Source organism: Diadema antillarum, unplaced genomic scaffold (assembly GCF_040938485.1).
Source record: "Diadema antillarum isolate AM-2024a unplaced genomic scaffold, OU_Dant_1.0 seq00000182_RagTag, whole genome shotgun sequence".
Lineage (NCBI taxonomy): Eukaryota > Metazoa > Echinodermata > Echinoidea > Diadematoida > Diadematidae > Diadema > Diadema antillarum.
In genome coordinates this window covers 2,157,595-2,182,973 of record NW_027271249.1, presented here as the reverse complement: position 1 = coordinate 2,182,973, position 25,379 = coordinate 2,157,595, and the positions used below count along the sequence as shown (strand labels likewise).

The following is a 25,379-nucleotide window of genomic DNA, read 5'->3' as shown; positions in this document are numbered from 1 at the left end:
GGCACGCGTGAGCAGCCATATCGAGCAGTCCCGGGTCGTGTCGGAAAGGAGCCACAATATTTTAATCGACCATCGTCCCCTACGGTTAACCAAATCCTTCTTCCATTAGACATTTAAATTACAGCGCCTTTTTTATTCCCCTTATCAGTCCACGTTCTCCCTCTTCCTCCTCTCTCACCGTCTCTCCGCTTACTCTTTCTCTTAATAAGATACCCCTGAAAAAAAAATGGCTAAATCCGTCGGAGTGAACGTGTGCGAATATCGAGTTAACTGCTATCTTAAGGGGAGGAAAAAATCTCGGCCAAAATTTGGGCATCTCCAGGTTTTGTGTATTCCCTTGTTTTTTCGACATAAAGAAGAGTTCGGTGTTTCTGGGAGCGATGAAAACTACAAATTAGCGCATGACTTCCCCCTTGTTAAGCCGTGTCGCGCCGGGTTCCGAGCGCCTATTCTCCGCGCCCTTTTAAACTCCGGCAACTTTTCCCGCCGGTTTGGCACACGTAATTCTACACGAGCAGACGACATGAAAAGTTGCCGTTCGGGGCATAGGCAATTCTGTGGAATGACTTCTTGTGTAGGCCTAGTCTGTTATAAGTCATTGATACCCTTTCAAAGGAGGAATTAAGGTTACTTTATTCTTTTCTCTCTCTCTTTTTTTTTTTTTTTCTTGGTGAGACTCTTTTTTACTAGCTGCATGTCCAAGATACGAGATGGCAGTCCCATTTTCTCACAACTTGCAACCGAGGACCAGATTAACTTAAAACGTAATTCAATAGTGCCATCGTTGTAATTAACCTACTTTATAAAACTTGTAACTTGTTACCTTTCTATATGATTATATAGCATCACAAGACAAACAAATGAAAAATCAAACACAATAATGTTCATTCATAGTGTATTCCCCATTCTTTAAGACATCACTAGTCTTTCATATTTCATCTTATTCTACATTGCCATAAATATATAACTCTGGTCCGTATGAAATCAGTCCCCCACCCCCCTTCCCTGAGGAACTCTGTCTAAAGTTTTTCTTAAACATGTTACTGCAAACCTATTGTGGTGGCAGGTAATCAAGAATTAAAGGAATATTCATCGGTGCTGATATTGAAGGGCGTCATAAAATAGCACTGTTAGAATAAAAACAAACCAACGAAAAATAAGCTGACATACCAACGACGATATAAGATAGGGAAAAAACCTATAAGCACTTTGCTTAAAGGACAAGTTCACCTTCATAAACATAAGGATTGAGAGAATGTAGCAATATTAGTAGAACACATCATTGAAAGTTTGAGGAAAATCAGACAATCCGTTCAAAAGTTATGAATTTTTGAAGTTTTTGTGCAGTACCCGCTGGATGAGAAGACTACTGCAGTGTATGAATAACTTAGATGTCACATGCGTACAACAATGTAAGGAAAATATAAAGAGAATTTCACAAAATTCCATCTTTTGAAAAAAGTACACATTCCCCTGACTCGTTACCGACAAATGTTATGGGTAATATTATTCCCCCTGCCTTTAGAAAGAGGCAAGTCAAGTGCTCTTTTATCATGCGAAAAAAGTGAAAATATGTTGAATTTTCTTTTACATTTTCTTTATACTGTTGTACGCATATGACTCACAAGCTGTAGTAGTCTCCTCATCCAGCGGTTCCAACACACAAATTTAAAAAATTCATAACTTTTGCATCGATTGTCCAATTTTCCTCAAACTTTCACTGATGTGTTCTACTAATATTGTTGCATTTTCTCAATCCTTATGTTTATGAAGGTGAACTTGTCCTTTAAGTTTACAGCTACACATACTGAAGATCGAACCAAATGGCAGCTATTATACAACACGCAACCGACTTCAGATACGATTATTCTTTGCGCATTGCATCAATATTCCGTGACCATAACACGTTACGACGGCGGAAGCATGCGACACGCGCGAGCGCGCAAATCAGTTTGAAAGTTCCCGCGAAATAAAGATTTTTTGAAGAAAGACCTGATTGAGTGTGTGTCGTCGACGGATTTCCTCCAATATTGTGTAGCTGACCGGACGGGGGTGCGCCGTTTCACTCCGTCACAAAAGAAATGGTTGGGGAAAATGAGTAAAAGAAATTACCAGCCCGGCAAGCAGGCCGTACACGCGCTCCGGCCGCTCCCCGCTTCAATCCCTCCTTCGCCTTCTCGCCGCGCGTAGAGTCCGTCAAGTGGGCAGCAAGAAGAGCACGCGCGCTTTTGCACAAGGGACTTCTTAACTCCATTTTTTTCTGTCTTTCTTCCTTTGCTTTTTTGTTCTCCCTCATCACCAAAAATAATTATTATTCCGATTTGAAATCATTCTTCTTTTATTTCTCAATCTCGCCCTTCAGCCGTTGGGTCACTTCTCACGCTATTTGTGTTTTTTTTTTAATCTTTTATTTTTTTTTCCCCCCAGCCGGTGCCATACACTAAGTACGGGTTGTCGTTCTAATGGTGGTGACGGGTTGTAATCGTCCGGGTCTTACAGAAAAAAAGAATGGGGCCGTGTGCTACTTTTTTTAAAGCCACAATTATGTCAATTGACAGAAATGTGTGGAATAACAAAAGATCGATGGAATAACAATTGACCTAAGCTATATGCTGGAGAATAGCAAAATAGCGTGATTGGAACAAAGCGTAGCTCAGACAGAGAAATAGACTGACGCCGCAGGCACGGATGATGTAAAGTGTTATGATTTAGGTGGGTTTCTTGTTTTGTTTTGCTTTGTTTTATCTTAATTCATTTTATTTTGTTTATAGTTTTAGTTGAATGATTATTACTGATTATTTGCATGAAGTCCTTCTTAGCGGATCCCTCCATTTTTCGAAGTTTGCGTGTATTGTTATTTCGTCTTTATCACTTCAGTTCTCATGACAACGTATTAATACTACGAGGTTCCACAATATATCCTTATGCTTATGCAACCTTATTCTCTGTTACCAAGGAAAGTGAAATGTCTATGTTTTTTTCGAAAAATAAAGTAAAATCTGAACTAAATTGAATTGAATTGAATTGAATTGAATTGAATTGAATTGAATTGAATTGAACTGAATTGAATTGAATTGAACTGAATTGAATTGAATTGAATTGAATTGAATTGAAGAATGCCTGGTGAAGTCATCAATCAATTCTTGATTCTGGTGTCTTTATTATTCTTCAGAGTTTAAGCGGATCAGCCGATAGTGCCTGCATCAGGTTGTAACACTGTAAGATTATTTTGTCTGAACTTCCTTTTCTTTTCTTTTTTACTCAATGACGACCGTTTATAATGATATTGTTTAGTGACATCTTCCTATATCTTTTGAGTGATCCATGTATTACAAGCCATGCTTTTTTAGTGGATCGTTCCTTTTTCATCCTTTTCGGTCAACCTTTCAAAGTATGCATTGATGTTTTTAGTTATTCTGCTTTGTTTTACATTTTATATCTTATTGAACAGTTTACGATTCATATTGAGTTATGTATTTTCTTTTTCAAACTGATCAAATAATGTGAGGATGTAATGCATGCTTTGTATTTTGTTGTACTTTTGTTGGATGTCGGATGGAAAATAAATGAAATTTTACTGGGAACTGAAAAAAAAATGTTGGATTATCATTGAATAGAATTGTCTCAATTTATTAAAACAAAACAAAACAAATAACTTTACCAAAACGAAACATCACAGCCCTCCACATGATAAACATTTGTGTGTTTGTGTGTGTGTGTGTGTGTGTGTGTGTGTGTGAGTGTTTGTGTGTACGTTTGTGTGTCTGTGTGTGAAAACTGGTTTTGTAGTATACAGTATAATACATGCTCATTTGTGCATGCAGGCAATTAAACGCAAATATACCTCTTCGAGACATAGCGAAATAGGTTTCAGAAAATAAAAAGAATAAAAACCAAGAAAATTTTAGAACACAAAATGTTTAGACCATGGTAGTCAGAGGAGATTAAGATATATATTTTCAAAGAAGCTCAAAACGTTCAAACTTCACACCAGGATCTTATTATCAGACGTTTTCTCTTTTCAAAGTTTGCGACTTTATTAGATTATCTGGAAAATCTTAGATAATTATATCCCTTCAAACTGGCTATAGGGGTTAAAATATCAACATAAATATTGTTTTCTTTCGTGATTATCGATTGATGACTGTTGTATAGCTATGTACTTTCAATGTTTTCGTAACTTTCTTTGTAGTAATACTTCTAACAGTCCAACACCACTGTATTTATCAGTTATACGTTTTACTTTTTGAGTGATCCACGTTTTACAAGCACCGCTTTTCATTGGACCACTCTTCCATCGTTGTACTTAGTTTTCTGTCAAATTTGCAAAGCATGCATGGTTATCCTAATACTTGATTATTCTAATCAAATGCACACATATTCTATTGTGTACCTCATGATCCACACTGCATTGTGTATTTCTTAGAAATTGGTAAAACAATACGATTTGTGTGACGTATAATTTGCATTTTGTTTCACTCCTTTGTTGGATGGAATTGAATGAATATGGAATTGAATTTAATTGAATTGCTGGCAGAACACAAACTAACAATGATCATTTACTTTATAATATAAGTAAAATAACAGAATTTCTTCACTTCAAAATCAAAATTAGAAATCTCAATTTGATTTCTTAATCTTGTGATAACTTATGACCTGAATTGGTTTTACAGGTAAAAGTATGTTCTTTTGACATTTGTGAAATTATTTCTCCAAATGTCTACATGGTCGAGTCGCGTTTTGCAATTATGTTGTTATTATCCATGCAGGTGGCGTAAATTTCAAACTCAGTTAAGAAAAAAAAAGGAAATCTGAGCTTGAAATTTGATAAATTAATGTTCCAGGAGTTGCAGTATACAATCATAATTATCATGCAAAGTATGAAATATGAAATGAATATGCATGAATCTGTATAATATCTGTATGTGTTTGTGTATGTGTATGTGTAGATGTGTTCGTGTGTGGATATGTGTGTGTGGATATGTGTGTGTGTGTGTGTGTGTGTATGTGTAGGCCTATGTGTGTTTGGGGTGTATGTGTGCAAATACATCCTATACATAAATGCAAATAAGAAGAAGTGTATGCATTTATAATTGTTGATAAGAAGTAGATTTAAATTAGATAATATACCCAGTGCCCATAGATTCTAGTTCATCTATTTTATCATCATCATACTTTTATGGAGGAGATTCCTTGATACCATTTCCATGTTCAAGGTCAGTGGTCATTAATTCGGTGAGTCTGTTTGTTCAATATTGCCCCAGGTCCTTTAAAAACATTGAACTTTATTTGCGTAAAGCAATGAAGAACGAAATAATGGGTCGATCAAAGTAACATTCTAGCATAGGAGAAGATAAAGACTGCAATCCTCAATGGCATGGTGTAGAAGTTTGAATGCTGGACAAATTGAAATTTGAGTAATTAAGGGATTTTATTTTACTGCTGATTCAAGTAACCTTTGCTCTTTTCGATTTGTATTGACGATGTCGTATATATAAGTATACGACTCAACGACTATTTTCCATTCATCCAAAGGAACTTGTAGCCTGCGTCCTTCCTTGTGGCCTTCCTTGTAGCCTTCCTTGTAGCTTTCCTTGGAACTTGTAGCCTGCGACTATGTAAATAATTGGCTTGTTATGTCCACATTTTTATTATATATCCTTATAATTGCATATGATCATGAAATGATAAAGTGGTATATAAGTATTTGGCAGAGTAAGCAGCAAGCTTTGATTCTAAATGATAAGGCAGCCTGTCCTACGAGCGCTTCCATGGAATCGCAAAAGCGTTTCTACACTTTCCTTCAGATGTTGAACGGAAAAAAGTCTGGGATATTGTCTTCAGAGTGAATATACCGCATTCATTGCATGTTTGATGTGGACAAATATTGTAACATGAATTCGAACAGAAGTTAGGCGTGCATTGCACCTTCATTAAATCGGAATTTTTATCGCCCTGCGCGTCACTTGATTCATCCCAGGGGGGACCTATTTCCAGTCTTGGTTTGTTAGCTCGGAGCGTAACGGTGGAATATAGGAAGCGCCAAACGTTGGACATATTGTGACCCACATTGGCTTCAAAATGGACCGCAGGGAGACCAACCAGCGAAAGAAACGCGAACTAAATTGAAATCAAACACATCAACGTGTACACCTTGTTTTTTCCCCCTTTAGTCTCTCTGCGCTCTCCTGCAAGCTGTTTCTTCCGCCAGAATGATGGCGCATGAATAGCCAAATGTCGCCACTGATGCATCTTCTCACAGAAAAACGGGCAAAGCGTGTTCTCTCCCCGTGGGCTGATTTAGCGCAGGACAAACTCCAGGACGACCCTCGCGATGTTCGACGTACGTGCAAGACAAGTGCAAGACGCGTATATAACATGCGCGAAGTCGCCTCACATGCCCGATGTCATACTGAGTACGAGAATCGGGAGGAGGGGGGAGAATATAGAAAACAAAAATAGAGAGAAAACAAAAACAAGAGCGGCAGCAACAAAGAAACAAAAGAGCTTCATGAATTGTCCCCTGTCTACATTCTCCGAGGTTTCCAATTAAGATCTTAAAATTTGCCAAAGCTCAAGTTTTATTCCCAGGTGAGTTCGAAATCCGAAAGGCGACAAGACGAGGTTAAATTTGCCGAGAGATTAGCGATGTTTGCTCTCCATCATAAGGGGTATCAGCAGACGAGAGCCCGTGGGCGCAACCAACCCCGGCCAGAGCTCCTGGTACTTTGGTCTTACGATGGGGTGGAAAAACCCGCCGAGCGCGACTCATGTCAACGCAACCTCACTATTACGGCATACAACTTGCGGTCATCATTTTCGCGTTTTGATCAAACGAACAGTCACACATTATACCCATCTTAAAGCAAGTTTTTCATTCATTCAGTCCCTCATTCGTTCATTTTTTTTTGTTCACCATTTTACTAATCCCTCTATCCGTTGATATCTATAGCTATCCATACTTTCCTTTTCTTCTCATTCATTACATATTAAAAGCTGGCTATTTATGAGATTGATTTGTATTTTTATATAGAAATGTCGTAATATTATGTAAAATTATTATAATAATTACAAATATAAAATACAAATACAAAAATATTTGTATATTATTGAGAAGACATGCATACACTAATGTTATGATTGTCATTGTTCATTGATGGAAGGAGGTTATTGTCTCATGAATAAATCAAATCAAATTAAATCAAATCAAATTACGTTTTTACAATGACAAGTGTCATTCTTCATACACAGTAACAAATTAATGTGGCTGTCTATTCATCCCATCTGTGCCGTGCATACAGTCTTGTATCACCTGTCCACACGGTAGCTGTGGGCGGAACACTATACGGGGGAGGGGGCGGGGGAGGTCTTGACCACATGCTATGGTCGTGATGGTGCTGCTGCTGCTGCTGCTGCTGCGTCCTCTGCCAGAACGGCCACATCGGACCACTCGACACACCCAGCCCCGTCATTACGCGCGTGCCTCGATCGGCCAGGGCTGCTCTCTGTGGGGTGAGGGCGGAAAGCCAACAACCATCTTTTGGCTCATTTTTTTCCACTTACAGACAACTTGAACAACAGAGTCGCGCGAAGCTAGTCAAACGGTAGTAGGTAGATGGTGGAAAACGCAGATCTACCAACATTTCACCCATATGAAGTGACTGCTGTCAAACACAACGAAGAACTTTGAGGAATTTCTTCTCCAATCTATAATCTTGGTCAATTTATGTTTAATTACAATTGGAACTATCTACCCAAAGTTTTTCACATTTTATAATATCACCTTATCGTAAGAGGTACGTACATAACTATCCCACGAGGCAATCCAATGGATTCCATCTTCTATCAATGAGAACTGTACGTACTCAACATACATTTGTTTATACTGGACCCAGATTTTTGAATAGCTTAGAGAATAGTTTATAAGAATAGGTTAAGTTAATTACATTCAAACATAAACTGAAAAAAATTGCTTTCCACATATACCAGTTGTATTGTGTTGTTTATTTAAAAAAAAAAAACTCCATATTTTCACCTGTCCTTAAAGGGGTATTCCAGACGATTTTCATAATTTCATATCATGTAGTACATAAATCGACAACTCCATGTATAGATTGTGGAATTTATTATGGTCCTTTAGCAGAGAAACTATACTTTGAAAAACCTTAAATAAGTTACACTGAACAAGGATGATGACATAGGAGGTTCACATATTTCAGAAATGTCGCAGTGTAATTCCATTACAATACCGCTTGCTTGCGAGTTCACCTGTGTATAATCTATGCATGCCTTCTTCTTTTGTTCTGCTTCCCTGAGCACCAACTCATGCATTTTTATGGTGACTCTGCATGTCATCATCCTTGTTCATTGCAAGTTGTTCAAAAATTTGAAAATATTCTTATTCTTCATCCCAAGTATCACAAATTCTGAAACTTTGTTCTCAGTATAACTAATTTATAGTTATTCAAATGTAAAAATCTGAAAATCACCGGGAGGTCTCCCTTAAGATTGTGTAGCGTGTCCACAGACCTCTTCCTTTCCTTTTCTCTTCCTTTCCTTTCTCCATTCTTCCTTGCCTCTCTTTCCTCCTTCTTAGTTGTACAGTAACTGTGTATACGTATAATGTTCTTCATTTATGTTCTTCATTTATTTGAGTTGCACATCTTTACTAAAATGTTATGTATATTTGTGGAAAATAGTCCTCTATAGTATGAGGTCCTTGAGAATAGCTTTGTTCTTGTTCTTGTTTTCTATAACAATGTCATCTTATTTGACTATGCTCTATAGGAGCACTGATGGACAACCTATGTCACGGGCAGATGACTTCCGGATACAATGGCGGATCCAGAGAAGACTGCACTGGGCGCACCCCCCCCCCCCCCTTCATACTTTGTTAAAACAAAAGACAGAAAAAGAAAACGGGGGAGGGGTGCATGCACCCCCTTTTATTGTCGCAAATTTCTGGATCCGCCCGGGAATATATCATTGTTACTTTGGTACAGGCATTGAACTCAGAAATTAACAATTGGACAAGTTTCTGTATAGTGTGTTCGTAATGAGACTTCGTTAATATGATAATGTGTGAACTGAGATGTAAATGACAGAGGGGCGTGGTTCGGTGAACCCCTGCCCAGATGCACTGAAATCTAACGATATATTTGACAATGTACTGGTAACGAACGCTTTGATCTTGTTCAGTTTTGAGATGGAACAATAACTGTCACATACCGAAGGTTTACAATACATGCACCAGTGAACGCATTCTCGTCAAGTTTGTGTGTTGGGTGACGGAGTAGCGTGGCGTGACGAGGCTCGACCAATGAAAAGCTTCAGCCTAGCCCATACGAGCAAGTGTAACATTGGGTTCACTGGCAACTTTCATCCAGTGCACTAACTGAATACTGTACTCACAAAAAGGATTGTAAATGCATTATTCGGAGTCTATCTTGCCTGACCAGTTTTGACATACTTTTCTCGGGGAGGGGGGTGGGGGGGGGGGGGCAGGGAGAGCGATGATTAGGTTTAGTTTTTCGGAAATGTACCTTGGTCATGAGTCGATAGGTATGTGTTTTTTGTGGTGTTTGTCTTGTTCTTGTCTACTGTTTGTCTTTTGCTCTCTTGTAATTCTCCGGTATTTACGTTTTCTTTCTTATTTCTACTTCTACCACTTTTTCTGTTCCTTCCTCCTCCTTCTCGTCCTCTTACATTCTTTTATGCTCTCTCTTATCTCATCCTCCTGGGGTCTCTGCCATGCATGCTCGAACGCACACTGGCGCTCGATGGCACCGAGTACGTCCTATTTCTTTCTGACTCCTAGATGATGCGAGTCGAAGACTTTGCCTTTCATTCATTAAACAGTGATGAGTTCTTTGAAATGTTCAGTAATAACACGGAAACACAGGCAAATAATGACCCCTCTAGTAAAGATTATCAGTTACCTTTTAATTTTTATGAGGATAGTGTTAATTTTTGTCAGAATAACAATGAACAATATCCAAGTTCAGAATATTTCACTATTAACAATATCAAATCTTTCGTTGAAGGTAATGATTGTGACAATAATCTGTCTTTAATGCATCTGAATATAAGGAGTTTGAATCATAATTTTGATAATTTTCGCTTATTCATGGATGGCACTCATGGATCCTTTTTTAATGTAATAGGTCTTAGTGAAACATGGACCACTCAGGGTTCTACTTCTATGTTCTCACTCCCAGGTTATGATTTCATACATAATAGTAGAAATCAGAGAATGGGCGGAGGCGTTGCCTTATATGTAAAACAAAATCTGGATTATGTTATTCATGATGAATTGAACTGTATGAGTGAAATTGTTGAATCACTTGTTATTGAAATTAAGGTCCCTTATTCAAAGAATATAATTGTGTCAGTATTATATAGGCCTCCTAATTCAAATATCTATGATTTCTTTGATTACGTACAATCCTTATTATCAAACCCAACTTTTAATAATAAAGATTGTTTTATTATGGGAGATTTTAATGTTGATTTGTCAAAGTTTCAGACTTTAAACAATGCCCAAAATTTTCTGGATATAATGACTTCCTCGTCTTTTTTACCGCTTATAACAAAACCAACTCGTGTTACCAATCACTCTGCAACACTTATCGACAATATATTTTGTAACATCAGCCCTTTACCTGTCTCTGGAATTATTTTATCAGATTTAACTGACCATTATCCCATCTTCACTTATATACCCCTTAACCGTAGAATTTCTTTAAAGCCTCCTATGGTAAGTTTCCGGAAAATAACACCTGACAATATAGTTAGGTTACAAGACGAGCTAAACATTGTGGACTGGACTGATGTTTATGATAAAGAGGATCCAACTGAATCTTATGATTTGTTTATGCAAAGGTTAATTTCCATTTTGGATAAACATGTTCCCATTGTTAGAAAAAAATGTAACAATTACAAAAGATATCCTAGGCTGCCTTGGATCTCTAAATCTTTGTTGCGATCGATTAACCGTAAGAATAATTTGTATTATGTTGATAAACTTAAACGCACTCAGCAATCTCATTATAAATATACTTCATATAAGAATGTTCTCACGCAAGTAATACGATGCGAGAAACGTAAATATTTTATTAATCAGTTATTTTTGTTTAAACATGATATTCAAAATACGTGGAAAATTATTAATACAGCTATTAATAAAAATACGGAGAAACCGCGTATTACCACAATCAAACATAACAATTTGATTATCGATGATGCTACATCCATTTCAAATATTTTTAATCAGTATTTTTCACAAATTGGCAATAATCTTGCTCACAATGTTCCGGATAGTCAAAATAATTTTTTTGATTTTTTACAAACTCGTAATCCTAACTCACTGTTTTTTGTTCCTTTAGAGAGAAATGAATTGTTAGATATTGTTCAGAATTTGAAAAACAAGAAAAGTGCCGGGCATGACAGTATTGATAATGTTCTTTTGAAACATATTATCAATTTTATTGTTGATCCATTAGTACACGTCTTTAATTTGTCTTTGTGTAACGGAGTTGTCCCTGAGGATATGAAAATTTCTAAAGTAATTCCTATTTATAAAAAAGGGGATAGGGAAGATGTTTGCAATTATCGACCTATATCTTTGTTGACTTCTATTTCGAAATTACTTGAAAAAGTTGTTCATTTTAGATTATTGAAGTTTTTGGATATTCATAAAATAATTTCTGATTATCAGTTTGGTTTCCGGCAAAACCACAACACCTCCCACGCAATACTTACCTTTTTAGATAAAGTTTCAAAAGCTATCGATCAATTTCATCATACAATCGGCGTTTTCCTGGACTACTCCAAGGCCTTTGATACCATTGACCACAATATACTTTTTTATAAATTATCATATTATGGTATCCGAGGAAAGGCCTTGGAGTGGTTTAGAAGTTACCTTTCTAACCGTAAGCAATTTGTTTATGTTAATGGGCGTACATCTGTCATGCAAAATGTTAATTGTGGAGTGCCTCAAGGAAGTTTGCTTGGACCTCTTTTATTCATCCTTTACATTAACGACATGCCGAATTCATCAAGTATTCTTTCCTTTCTATTATTTGCTGATGATTCTAATGTTTTTTTGTCACATTCTGATCCTAATATGCTAATTGATGTTTTAAATGTTGAATTGGATAAATTACTTCAATGGATAAGAGCAAATAAATTGTCCATAAATATTAAAAAAACTAAATGTATGATTTTTAGTAACTCTTTAGAAAATGTACCTAGAAATGTATATCTGAATGATACAGTTATTGAAGAAGTTTCTTCAATCAAATTCCTAGGTTTGATTATTGACCGTAAACTTACTTGGAATTTACATATTGATTCCATAAGCCGTATCATCTCAAGAAATATAGGTGTTATAAACAAAGTTAAATTTTGTTTACCCAAAAATGTTCTTTTAATGTTATATTCATCTCTGATTTTACCTTATTTGAATTATGGTATACTCGCCTGGGGAAACACACATTCTTCTCATTTGGAAAGACTACTTTTGTTACAGAAAAAAGCTCTTCGCATTATTTGCAATGAATCGTGGAGAAGTCATACTGATGTGTTATTCCGTGAAAACAAAATCTTAAAAGTTAAGGACTTGTATTTGTTACACCTAGGACAATTCATGTACAAACTTACCAATAATTCTCTCCCATTTGTGTTTGAGTCCATGTTCACTAAAAATAGATCTGTTCATTTTTATCCTACCCGGCAATCCAACTCATTTCATTTGCCATTAACTAGGACTATGTTTGCTAAATCCATGTTTTCTTTTACTGGCCCCAAATTTTGGAACACTCTCGATAATAGTATGAAGCAAGTTCTAAGTTTAAACACATTCACAATTAAACTGAAGAAGTTGTTCATAAATTCTTATATAGTTGAATGAGTTATATTTTAATTAGCCTTAATTCTGAGCTCTCTTTTATATTCGTTATATTCACTCTTTTCTTTTATCTATTCCTTTCCTACATTATGTACATATACCTCGGTGATCCACCGCATCATGTGCCTCGCGTGTGCTGGTATAGACCCTTCATCTCTTCTCCTTTCTCGCCTTTCCCTGTCCTCTTGTCTCTTTCTGTTTCTTCTTTCAAAATAATTTCCTCTTTTCCTCTTTTTTCCTTTACTGTGTTTTGTTTTTTCTCTCTTATCTTTCTCTTTACAAGAGAGGTTGCTTGTGTTTGCTTGTCCGTCTGTTTGTTTGTTTGTTTGTTTATATGTATAGGTCTGTTGTGTTGTACACCGATATATTATGTCTAGCTAATTGCTTTTTTATGTTATTTAGTCTTTTTGTCCACGAGGAGACTGCAAAATACAAGCTTAGCTTTTTAGCATGTCTCCTCCATTTCCTGCAACTTTAGTTTCAATTCAATTTTCATTGTTTACTTTGCTTTTGTGATGCGTAGTATTGTCAACTTCACGTATTTTTCTTTGTTACTACATTGCATTGATGTTGTGTTATTTTGTGTATGAAAATGTTGTTGGAAATGAAATAAATGAAATGAAATGAAATGAAATGAAAATCTGAAAATCACCGGGAGGTCTCCCTTAAGATTGTGTAGCGTGTCCACAGACCTCTTCCTTTCCTTTTCTCTTCCTTTCCTTTCTCCATTCTTCCTTGCCTCTCTTTCCTCCTTCTTAGTTGTACAGTAACTGTGTATACGTATAATGTTCTTCATTTCTGTTATTTCTGTGTTTTGTTGTTGTTGTTGTTGTTGTCCTCGTCGTTTTGCGTGACCGCGTATGTCTTCTCTTTTGGTCACATTTTTCCTGGTATACACGGCCAAATGAATAGTGTCTGCGTCATAATAATATTGCTATGTTACAATATATTTTATGCTTGTGTTATCAGCATCATATATTTCTATGACCAAATGTACAATGGTAAAGAGGTGAATTTAACATGAATACATCTTATTGGTACATTGGTACATGTATTGCAATTATTTTCGTTTCAGTGGTCCACATCCTACAAGCTTAGCTTTTAAGTGGAACACTCTTTTCAATCGTTATGATTGCTTCTTTTTTTTTTTTTTTGGTTACCGTGACAAAGTGGGAATTGTTTCCTCTCTTTTTTTTTCTTTTTTTTTTTGTTATAACACCATTCATGCAGATATTTCATATTGTGTTAATGAACTATACTTAGCAGCTGGATGAAAGTTAAATTGACACATGTACCGTTTGGTATCATGTATTTTCATCTCTATGGAAATACATGTACTAGTAAATAAACTATTGAATTGAATACAGAAAAGTACAATAAGATACTTGCATGTATTAGTAGCTCAACATTCTTTATTTTGTCAACAAACAATGTCACATGGAAAGCATTATGTTCCTGGATTAAGCAGGTGACGCACCCACCCCTATAAATAAATAAATGAATAAATAAATAAATAAATAAATAAATAAATAAATAAATAAATAAATAAATCGAATGAATATTATTGTGGGAGGGTTTGTGTGTTTGTGTGTGCTTAAACAAGTTTTCTTATTAGTGTTTCTTATTCACAGACCTAATGGATTTTTTCAATAGATTCCCAGAGAAATGCCTCAAAATGTTTTGTTAATATACTCTCTAAAAAAAATCGAGTGAAAATTTTCACTCTAAAAAGAGTGAATACAAAAAAGAGTGAATTTCGAGTGAAATTGGAGTGAATTTTGAGTGAAAATGCTCATTTTCACTCATTTTGGAGTGACGTCAGGGATCACTCGAAGATTTTGGAGTGATCCCTGACGTCACTCCAAAATGAGTGAAAATGAGCATTTTCACTCAAAATTCACTCCAATTTCACTCGAAATTCACTCTTTTTTGTATTCACTCTTTTTAGAGTGAAAATTTTCACTCGATTTTTTTTAGAGAGTAGATGTTAATTTGACAGCACATCAATTCCCTTTCCATTCAACTCAAACAAACCTCTTTGTTATCAATGATTGAATTTTCTTTGTGAAATGTAATATCAAGCGTATGCATATCTCATTTATTTCCGATATCATTGTACAATATCTAATTTTTAACTTGATCTTGAACTACGCACTCGAATTTCAGCGAATTATGCTCTTGGCTATTAGAGTTTTGGTAAGCTCTGTCTTTCATTATTAGATTAGATGGAAGAGCAAGACAGTGCAGATTTTGTGTAAGATACTTTCCTGCTTGATTAACGCTACTTGGTATGATTTACCGTTAAGCCCTGGACTTTAAAAGTGAACCATCAACTTTCGTCAAGTGTGATCTTACACGATTACATGGTGAAATGATACGAATGCTTTCAAATAATAGTGGAAAGCATATGGCTTTGTAATCAAATTGGTGGATTCAAGACGAAGAAAAAAAAATCTATTCCAATACTTCTTCCCACCTTGCCTGCGGCACTTCAATCCCAAGCTTTCAGTTCATTTGTTTAATTGATTTAATATAGGCAACCAACGACATTCGGATTAGGTTTTGATAAAAGGGCGATGGGAAGCACTAAGGGTGCTGGCGCATTAACTTAATACACTCGTGTAGGATTCACTGCATATTCATGGTCTTGGCCATACTTTGAGTACGATATTAAAACCGCAAGACTTGATATCAGAACTAGTTAGCATGCAGCCGACCCTCACTACACTCACACCAGCCGAAAGCCCGCCGAAAAGCCATCTCCGCCGCCTGAGCGCATGCGCGCTCTCAAGTTTGCCGCTCAACCATTGGTCCGCTTGTCTGATGCACATGCGCAACAAGTGTGCCGAGCGCAGATTGTGTGTGCGTGAGTAGTGCGTGTGGTGCTGTGTGTGTGTGTGCCTTGCGAACGCCGGGGAAGTGAATGGGATGGGGCGCTGTGTGTGTGTCCCGGCTTCTCCTTTTAACGAAACTCTTGCTCTCATCGCATTATGAAAATGGAAAAAAAAAAAGTGAAAACCAGTCATCGCAAGCAGGACTACTAGTATATGGTGCGCCAAACTGCTCTTTGTTGACTTCACTATATATCCCAGCTGTTGTCAGCCCGTATTTTCTCACCGTTCCTCGTCGTGTCCGGTCGGGTTTTCAGAGCTCGCGATAAAGTTGGAACCCGCTATGTCTCCTCACGTCATTCCAAGCTACCAATTGCATGCACCGGGACCTGCTAAAGTCCCGACTAGTGCGCTATCGTTTGCCACTGCCGCCACCAATACACAGGGAAGTCGGACGACATGTTATCCGCACCAGAACAACTGGCTCCCACCAACCCCACCACGGGTAGGTCCGCCGGCAGGTCCCGCCCCTCGCTCGAGCCGTGGGATGCCCGCCAGTCGGGAGCTGTCGGGCAGCCGTCGGTCGCTGTCGGAGTTTGGACGTCGTCTGAAATTCCTCCCGATGTCATCATCGGACCGCACGACGACAGCGTTCTCAAGTTCGGAGATAACATGCTCGAGGACTCTATTCATCCGATCATGATCGAGGTATTTTTATTTTCTTGTTTGTTTGTTTGTTTGATTTCGTCCAATCAGTGGCCGATCTTTCAAATTGTCATGTTTTGTTTTGTTTTTCCATTTCAGCTTTTAAGTTTTTCTTTAAAAATTTTTAATTCAAATAATCTTTTTTTTTGCTTGTCAATGTTCGTTAAATATTATTTAATAGGGCATTTTGTTTTGTTTCATAACTTCCGTGTATACGTCGCGGTATGTTCAACACTAACAACACTAACAATTGCAGTTTGGTGTGATCTAGAATGTTATTTGGCGTTGATTTTTCAACTGTATTTGAGATTTAACTTTTCTATTTCAGTTGCGTGTAACTTAAAACCATTTAGATGATTTCATTGTACAATATTGTACACTCCCATGCATTCGTTTCTGAAAGAGTTAGTGTATTATCTGTGTGAGTGAATACGTTAATTTTTGGTTTGTTGGTTCATATCTGTGTTTGACGCAAATTGGCCATTGTTATTTATTTCAGTTTTCGACTTCTTGTTTGGAGATCAATTCTGGGTAGAGTGACCATAAAAGTTCTGATCAATTAACTATGATAACGATGATAACAATCAATGTTTTATCACATGCTGGGATTATGTTGTATCTTATGATATTCTACTATGTTACACTTTGCTATTATACATTGTAATCTGTTTCATTTCTGTATATACTATATGAAAACATATTATATTATATTATATTTCATTGTATTATCTTATATCATATTATATCAAATCACATAATATTATATTATATTATATTATATTATATCATATTACGTTACATTATGTTATGCTATATTATATTATATTATATTATACTATATTTTCACATACCACACATTACATTATATGAAATAATATCATAGAATTTTTTTGCTTAGTTTCAAGAAATATAGAAAGCAAATATTCAATCATATTTCATACTTACATATTACAGGATCCAGTTACATTTAATCCTTTATACACCAATACACATAACATGAAATGGACAAGCACACCTTGTGCGCACGCGCACATGACACATACACAAACACACACTCCACTCAAATCACACATTTATACACACACACCCACGCACACACACACACACACCACACTCCCAATACCAGATACAAACACACACACACTTCACATATTGACACAACGTTACATTCGCACACATACCTCTATATATACTTACACCTATCACGCAAATGCAACACTCACACCTCAGATTTCTCATACACAGATTTCCTGAACCCAATAGTATCTCTTGCATAATTGTCTGTCTGTCTTTTTTAAAAGTTTATTCAGCATCAAATTCGTTGAAGTTCCTTTGATATTCGAATACAATCCCGGCATCTCCAAATACATCTAGAAGAAGTTTGATTTATTTCGATATCTTTAGTATGTCTGTCCCTGTATAAAGGTTTCAACAGTTTTCTTTGATATATTTTTCTTAATTTAATAATTCTATTGCTGCAAACACCCCTCATTCTCTAACCCCCCCTCCCACACACACACACACACTCACACAGGGAGAGAGAGAAAATAAATAAGAATGAGAAATTAACATTTGACAAGGCTGACCTTCAGAGAGTAAGTGTAGCACCTTATTTTTACATAGTACATTCATTATCAATAGAATACTGCAGGAATGTAATATCATATTAACAATGAGTTATGCTAATGTAAATTTACGCTACACTTTGCTCCACCTACAAGAAACATGATACAAATTTAACTCTTTACATCGACAAATTAAAATCACTTTTGTTTTTGTACGTGCATAATTTATATTTTAGATATTGATGTATATATGTGTTTAAAGTATACACAAGTGTATCTATATTGGCTTAAAGTTAAGATTATTTTCACGTTCATCATAATAAATTCATATTTTGTATGAATTTAATCGGCACTGCAGTTTTTTAGTCCGTCAATTTACTAGCTCCACACGATAACCACATTATACACGTATGTGTCTATTAATGGGATTAGTATTTCTAAATTCTGTAAATACTATAGATAAATTTCGCTTGTATACAGAATGTCTATCAAAAGAATGCTAAAGAAACTTCAACGAAATTCTAAGTGATTCTGAGTGATTCTTTTGAATTATTTCTTTTCAGTCAGGTGACTTAATTGCAAGAGATTATGAATTTACTTATTTTGGTTCAAAAACCTAAAATGATGCACAGGTTTAAACAAAAGAGCACTGTTTTTTAATAGAAGCAAGAAATCTGTGCAAGCTATCCAACGTCGACATCTCAGACCAACATCATACAGTTGCTGAAAGGCAAACGTCTTAAATTAATTATATTGTCTTTTGTGACGTCGGTTGTTAGTCATTCAAGGTCACGTGACCCCTATGTTGTCAGCATATCATTATTCCTTTGATTTGGGTAACTGGTGCCATTTAATTTTTTCTATATTGGGAAGAGAAGAGTTTCTCTGTGTAGATTTCCGACAAAATCAAAGCAAAACAAAACAAAGCGTAGTCTTAGTCTCTTTTCAAGACAGAGGGAGTAAAACAATCTTGGATACATGAATTAAAGAATGAATTAACTAACGAGATTGAAATAAAAAAAGATATACAAATGTGAAAAAAATGAGGATTATTGTTTTATTATCAAAATTCCCGTCAATCAGCTCCCTTTTGTCAATCAAAACAACTTAAGCAATGTTTAATGTGATCAAGTGGGAATCAATGAGAATACAGAAGTCAGTGAAATACTCTTCAGACACGATTTGATGCAAAATACATTTTGGAAACGTTCAAGAGTGGTGTCTATGCGCCTATAGGCTCGACACCCAATCCTCTCCGCCTTCTCTCATTGGAATTAAGTAAACATGGGTGTTTTGAAGGACAAATTGAACCACCTGTGCAAGTTTTTAACGCTACCAACAACCGTTCTGGTGTTTATCCAAATATCAATAACGAGCTGTTTGTATGAAACCCTAGCCCGAGGAAAATTTGTGAACAGAGAAGACAATATATCATGTGAATGTTCGAGTAAGTTGCATATTAGCAACAACGAAAAGAGTATAAGAAAATACTATGCAACTTTCACGGGTATTGAAATTAGTGTATGTGATGATCTGAAGTTAAAGGGAAAAAAATCACTGCTGCGGCGACATAACTGTGTACAGTCTAAGTTTGTCGTTTGAAAGGAAAGTATGACAAAAGTAGACGAATATAACGTGAATGAAGAAAGATCTGCAAAACACTTCATTAAAAATTGAAGAAAATCGATCAATCGTTTAAAAAGTAACGAGTTTTACGACATTTAGATAATTTGCGTACTGCCGTATGTGCTGCACGACACAAAAGGAAAGTGCAAAGAATATCACTAGAAAAAAAAGACGTCTAAAGAGGATTAGCTTGATCTGCTCTTCTAGAAGGCATAGAGAATGCTTTTGCCATAGTAACATGTCACTAGCAAGTCGAAGGAAGTATTGCCATCAATAGAACTATTTTTGAAAAATTTAAGGTAAATATTCTCCGTATGGGTGTTTTATTCAATGTGATCTGTGTCTTTCTTTTCAGTAATGGTACGCACTATCCCTGACAGAACTAGCGATGTGGCAAAGAAATGGGTGCCTTCGTGCTTTAGAAAAATGCTAAATTTTGCTATTATATTTTTGCTCATTTCATTTTTTATCATTTTATCTAAATTTCGCTATTATTTTTTTATCATTTCATCCCTTTTTTTTTCCAAGTACACGCTTCTCAGTGAGGCTGGGCCACATAAATTGAACAAAATGAACACATTTGGCGGGGGGGGGGGGGGAGGGAAGCATTTACAGTGCAATTCTGTGATATTACAGCAAAATCAATGTTCATATAGAAATATAAAGCCGGCTTATCACCGTTGGTATAGAACCAATCAATATATGTTATAGCATTGAAATGATAAAGAGAAGAAATAGGAAAAACGAGACAGACAATCACATCATATTGTTGTGTGCTCCGAAAGAATAAGAGTGATTGTGTGTGTGTGTGTGTGTGTGTGTGTGTGTGTGTGTTACGTGCAAAGTACGAATATCGACCGAAATCTGGCGAAATTAACACGGGTACCAGTTACCTGTCAGTGAGAGGAAAAGTGGAGGGGAAAAAAAAGAGGCTGGGAAAAGAACAAGCAAAAGATGTTAAACAGAATGCGATGGTACTCAGAAGGTCATGGAGCTGAGATATTGGCAGGAATATCCTCGAAGCAACTGGTGCAATTTACACGACTCGTGGCCCATTCTATTATCTTAAAATCCTATCGCATCCAGATCACAACAGATATCGGATTGATGTGCATCGATTTTGGGGCTGTTTGCCGAGGCGGGCGGGGAGAAAGCGCGTGTACACAGCGTGGGAAAAGAGCAACTGGGCCCCGGTCTGCCATATGAGTTCCTCCTCCGCCCTACCCCCCCCCCCCCCCACCCCCACCCCCATCCTTTCCATTAAAGCAATCTCACTTTCATACAGCTTATCTATACATCTTAATGATTTCAATATCACAGATACACATAAAAGGAAACACCATAGGGAAACGGAGACCGACGGAAAGACAGACAAACAAACAGACGAAGAGACAGTCAGGCAGACACCACGAACTCATAAACGATATCATACGTCGAAAAAAAAAGTGTGGCATACATTACAGTGGTCCTGTTCGTATTATACAGGAATAGCCACTTCATTGTTTTTTTTTTTTTTGTTGTTTCTCTTCCATACTTTCCTGTCATCCTCCTTAATCCCCCCAATATTTTCAAGTTTAAAATCGTATCTGTCCTTACCTTGACTTAAGTAATTGTCATAACTCAGTAAAAGGGGCAAACCAATAATATAATCTACTGATTAGATGCAAGCAGGAATATAATCATTATCAGTTACATTCAGACGGTGATCCTTAACTTCTAGGATAACCTCTATGAGGCGCCAAGTGACGCACTGTCGATTTTGTCAACGAAATGACTGATTTCGTAACGAAATCGACAATGCGACCCTTGGCGCCCCATAGAGCTTTTCCTCGAAGGTTGCTTATCCCCGAGGTTTAGGATCACCGTCTGAACGTAGCTATTATCACAAGTGTTGATTACGTGTTAATTATGCTTAGTATTGCAGCCATCTGCACTTACAGGCATCTGCTGTTCCCTTATGATGCAAGCTATGATAGATTACCTTCAGTCCATCTATATACTTTTATTTTTAGTTATAGACTTCATGATTTCTGTTCTTTGTTACATTTATTTCTTTCTGCAGCTAATGAACTTTATGTTGGAAAATGCTCTGAAATATCAATTGCTGTACTATTTACTGAAAGTGCACGTTAAGGTCCTTATACTGAAATAAGAAAACCAATCAACTCTTTAAAAAAGTACACATAGTATGTTGATATATGAATTAAACATAGTAATTATATAAGTAGTGTCATGTACAGTGTATCTGTAATCATTACGCCAATAATATCTTTTATTTCAGCTCAAAAGCATACTTCGTAATCCATTTGATACATTTATGTCTTATTTATACGAACTCTCTTGTAATTACCTAATATCTTTACTAAAATTACTTTGTATTATCAATTGACAATATGGGTTCATTATCAATGATTCATCATTAGCTTAAAGATATTGAAAGGCACATTCCTCACTCGTGCGACACATTTTGTACATGTGAGTTCAGTCAAAAAACTAAAAAGGGAAATCTTATCAGATTAGATATAACGAAAAAATAACAATATTTTTCTCTCTGGTATGTGATTTCATTGACATTGGTGACAAGCAGATCGACAAGTAAACCTTACCAGCTTAAGATCTGGTCGCCTCACAATCTTCTGATGTATTTATATTTATTCATTTTTTTATTCAAGTTTACTGTTTTGGTCAATAACATAGTAACTAGAGAAGCGCCTTCTTTAGGAAACTTTCAGTTCTAAATGTTATCATCAACTTAAGGATAATTAGATAGGGGATATGCCCATAAGCAGTTTCTCCCTCTGTTATAATTATTATACAATTACAAAAGATATATTCTTTAATGAAGAAATGCATGTAAAAGTAACTGACGACACCATTATTTCATTTATTGTGCATAATCTCTCTATGTTTGTCAGACCGGTATCAAACCATTTGTGAAAGCATGTTATGAAAAAAAAAAATAAATTACTTGCAGTGCCCGTACACGGTATCCGAAAAGATATGAAGGGAAATATGAGGGAAATGGGCGGGGCTTCCAGCGTCAACAAGCCAGAACGTCAGAACTGAACAGCGCCATCATGGAGACAACTTTCGACAGTTTCCGTCGATCTTCGAAGATAACTGTCGCTTGAGGTCCTCGTTGAGTTTGTCTTCTTTTTAGGCCTCTCCTCTCCCCTCCACCCCCCCCCCTCTATCTCTCTCTCTCTCTCCCTCTTCCTTTCTCTTTCCCTCTCCCCTAAGAGTCAATTGAAAATCTAGCTCGAATGGAGTTGTTCCTTCTCATCCGTTTCAAGTAGCACACTAGATAGTATCTCGGGTAAGCTGAGGAACAGAGCGAGAATATCAAAGTAATTGATACGGCACACATGCAGTGATCATCTTAACGGGCGTGATCTCTATTCAACTGTCATCAATATTCCAACCTTTTTTTTCCTCTCACTCTCTTGTATACTTGCATATATACATTGTAAACATTATGCTTATTCATATATTTTTCGTTATATTTTGGGAGTAATGCGGCTGTGTGGGGAGTGATCTGAGCTCTGGATCTGGACTTCTACAGAGAGAGTCCAGCTTGTGCGTTGATCGATATTCATTCTTACGATATACCTAAATGTATACATATTGTCTGTGTTAATTCTTTATATCAAATAGATATCATAAAACATATATATATGTTATATATATATATATATATATATATATATATATGGATATATGGATATGTTTGTGTATATAAGTGGGATATATATATGATATATATATAGGCCTATATGTATATGTATATAGTTTATAAAAGCATGGTGTATTTTCATTTCTCTTACGGTTGTCATCATTCTATCTGGTTTTCCATGTTCTTTTACAAAATTCTGTCCACATATTTCAGTTTTGTTCGTCCTTCTCTCTCCCCTCTTTCTCTCTCTCTTTCTATCAATCTATCTTTCAGTAGATATATATCTATCTCTCTTTTCAATTCTTTTCGTTTTAACCATTCACTTTCTTAAATTCTTCAAATCGTCACCCCCTCATCTCCTCCAATCTAATCTGTGCCATTCACTTGCTGCTGACAATAGCCCAGCAATCACCTGCAGCTCGATGGCCCTGTCCCATTCAGCCGGCTTGCTGGTCCAACATGTCGCACTCCGTCTAATTGTCGGAGGCCCTTAATACCCCCAACCCAAAATCTCACTTAATGCTTTGCAATGTAACACCAAGCGATAATCTGAATCTCTCTCACTCTAATCCGTCCTCTTATCCACGGATTAGAAAAGGCAAGAATGTAGTGACCTTTTTTTTTTCTATTCACCATTTTTTTTTCTTCTTCCCCCCCCCCCCCTTCGTATAAGTTTTCCACCCCGTGTTCAGACTAGTGAGATATTTCATTTTCTCCCAAATGGCACTGCGTCTCGAAAAGAGGTGTTTCTGATTATAAAATAAAAGAGTAGTTCCCTTTACATTTAAGTTGACTTAAATCTGTGGAGAAAAAAAAACCCAAACAGACAGACAAATGGGATGGTAAAAGCTTCGTTAAACTAGCTATGGAGTGGTCATTGTGATTATAATCATGATAATAGAAATTCATGGAGATTTACAATTTCATATTATGTTTTAACCAAATAACATTGACGATTCCAACCACATTAAGGTCTGATTTATGATGATAATATCATGAACTCGCAACTCTCCCATTCGTTTGTGCGCAAAAAAAAAATTTCAATTAAAAGATGCTAATGATTTGGTCTATATGATGAAAAATTGTCAATGTGAACATTATAATCTATAATATATTTACGATTTATTATATTTCGTCTATAGATTAGCAATTCCATCCTTAACACCCCTGCAAAGTCATTATTGCTAGACTATTGGTTGGGATTGTAATCAATACAACACAAATTTGAAGTTAAGGACACAGGTTTCTTTTTTTTTTTTATTTCGTATCCTAAAAGCAAATTTAGTAAAAGGTCATTCTGCTACATCAAAATGATGTTCCTTTCAGGACCTTGTTCTACATACCGCCACAAACTGCAGCATCCCTATCGATTCTAATTAGTCTCGTCACCATCAGTCAACTTCATCACCATCTTCTGCACAGGAAATACAGCAGCTTCCTTCTTAAGTTTCCCTATTCAAACGAGCGCTCACGATTTACCGACCATGACATGTCGCGAAAGCTGGTCGTGTGCATCGTGAGCGTATAGTGTAATAATCATGGGGTACCAGTCGGCAGGTTACAGCTTATATTAGTACTACCAGTTACTCAGAGCCATTCCGAAGAATCACGAGGCATGTCTCCTTATTCTCTTTGTGCAAATACAGATTTTTATTTTGGTTTTGTCTATTCTAAATCGGCAGGAAGAAAATGGTAATCACATAACATTTTACCCGACGTCAATAAATCTTTCTTGCGTATACCGTGACTTTATTTAGCTTATACTATTAATACCCGACAAGTTTCATGTAATTTCCGAATGACATTAATGTCTTAGCCCGTTGAAGACGAGTCCCGAGAATACTCGGGCAGGTATCTGTGGCACCAGTCCGTCCTCAACGGGGGATGGTGCTACATCGTAACAGAAAAATCGTTGTATGTAATTTACATGTAAGTGATGCGCATAGCCTTAAATGAGATACGCTCACTTGATTTGCTTCCATCACAAGATGATGAATATAGGGGTATCTTTTCCTTAAGGATTTTTCAAAACTTACTGTACTGTGGCGACACGAACGCCGTGCAGCTTC

General features: G+C 36.5%; 1 protein-coding gene across 1 annotated transcript in view; it reads left to right on the top strand.

Annotated features, from left to right (window-relative positions):
• Nucleotides 1–16,200: 16,200 nt before the first annotated feature.
• The window catches only part of LOC139728531 (PR domain zinc finger protein 13-like), a 31,876-nt gene continuing 22,697 nt past the window's right edge, over nt 16,201–25,379 (top strand). Inside the window, exon 1 of the mRNA XM_071639467.1 lies at nt 16,201–16,449. Within this exon, the coding sequence (XP_071495568.1) occupies nt 16,201–16,449 (249 nt within the window). The remainder of the gene's footprint in view (nt 16,450–25,379) is intronic.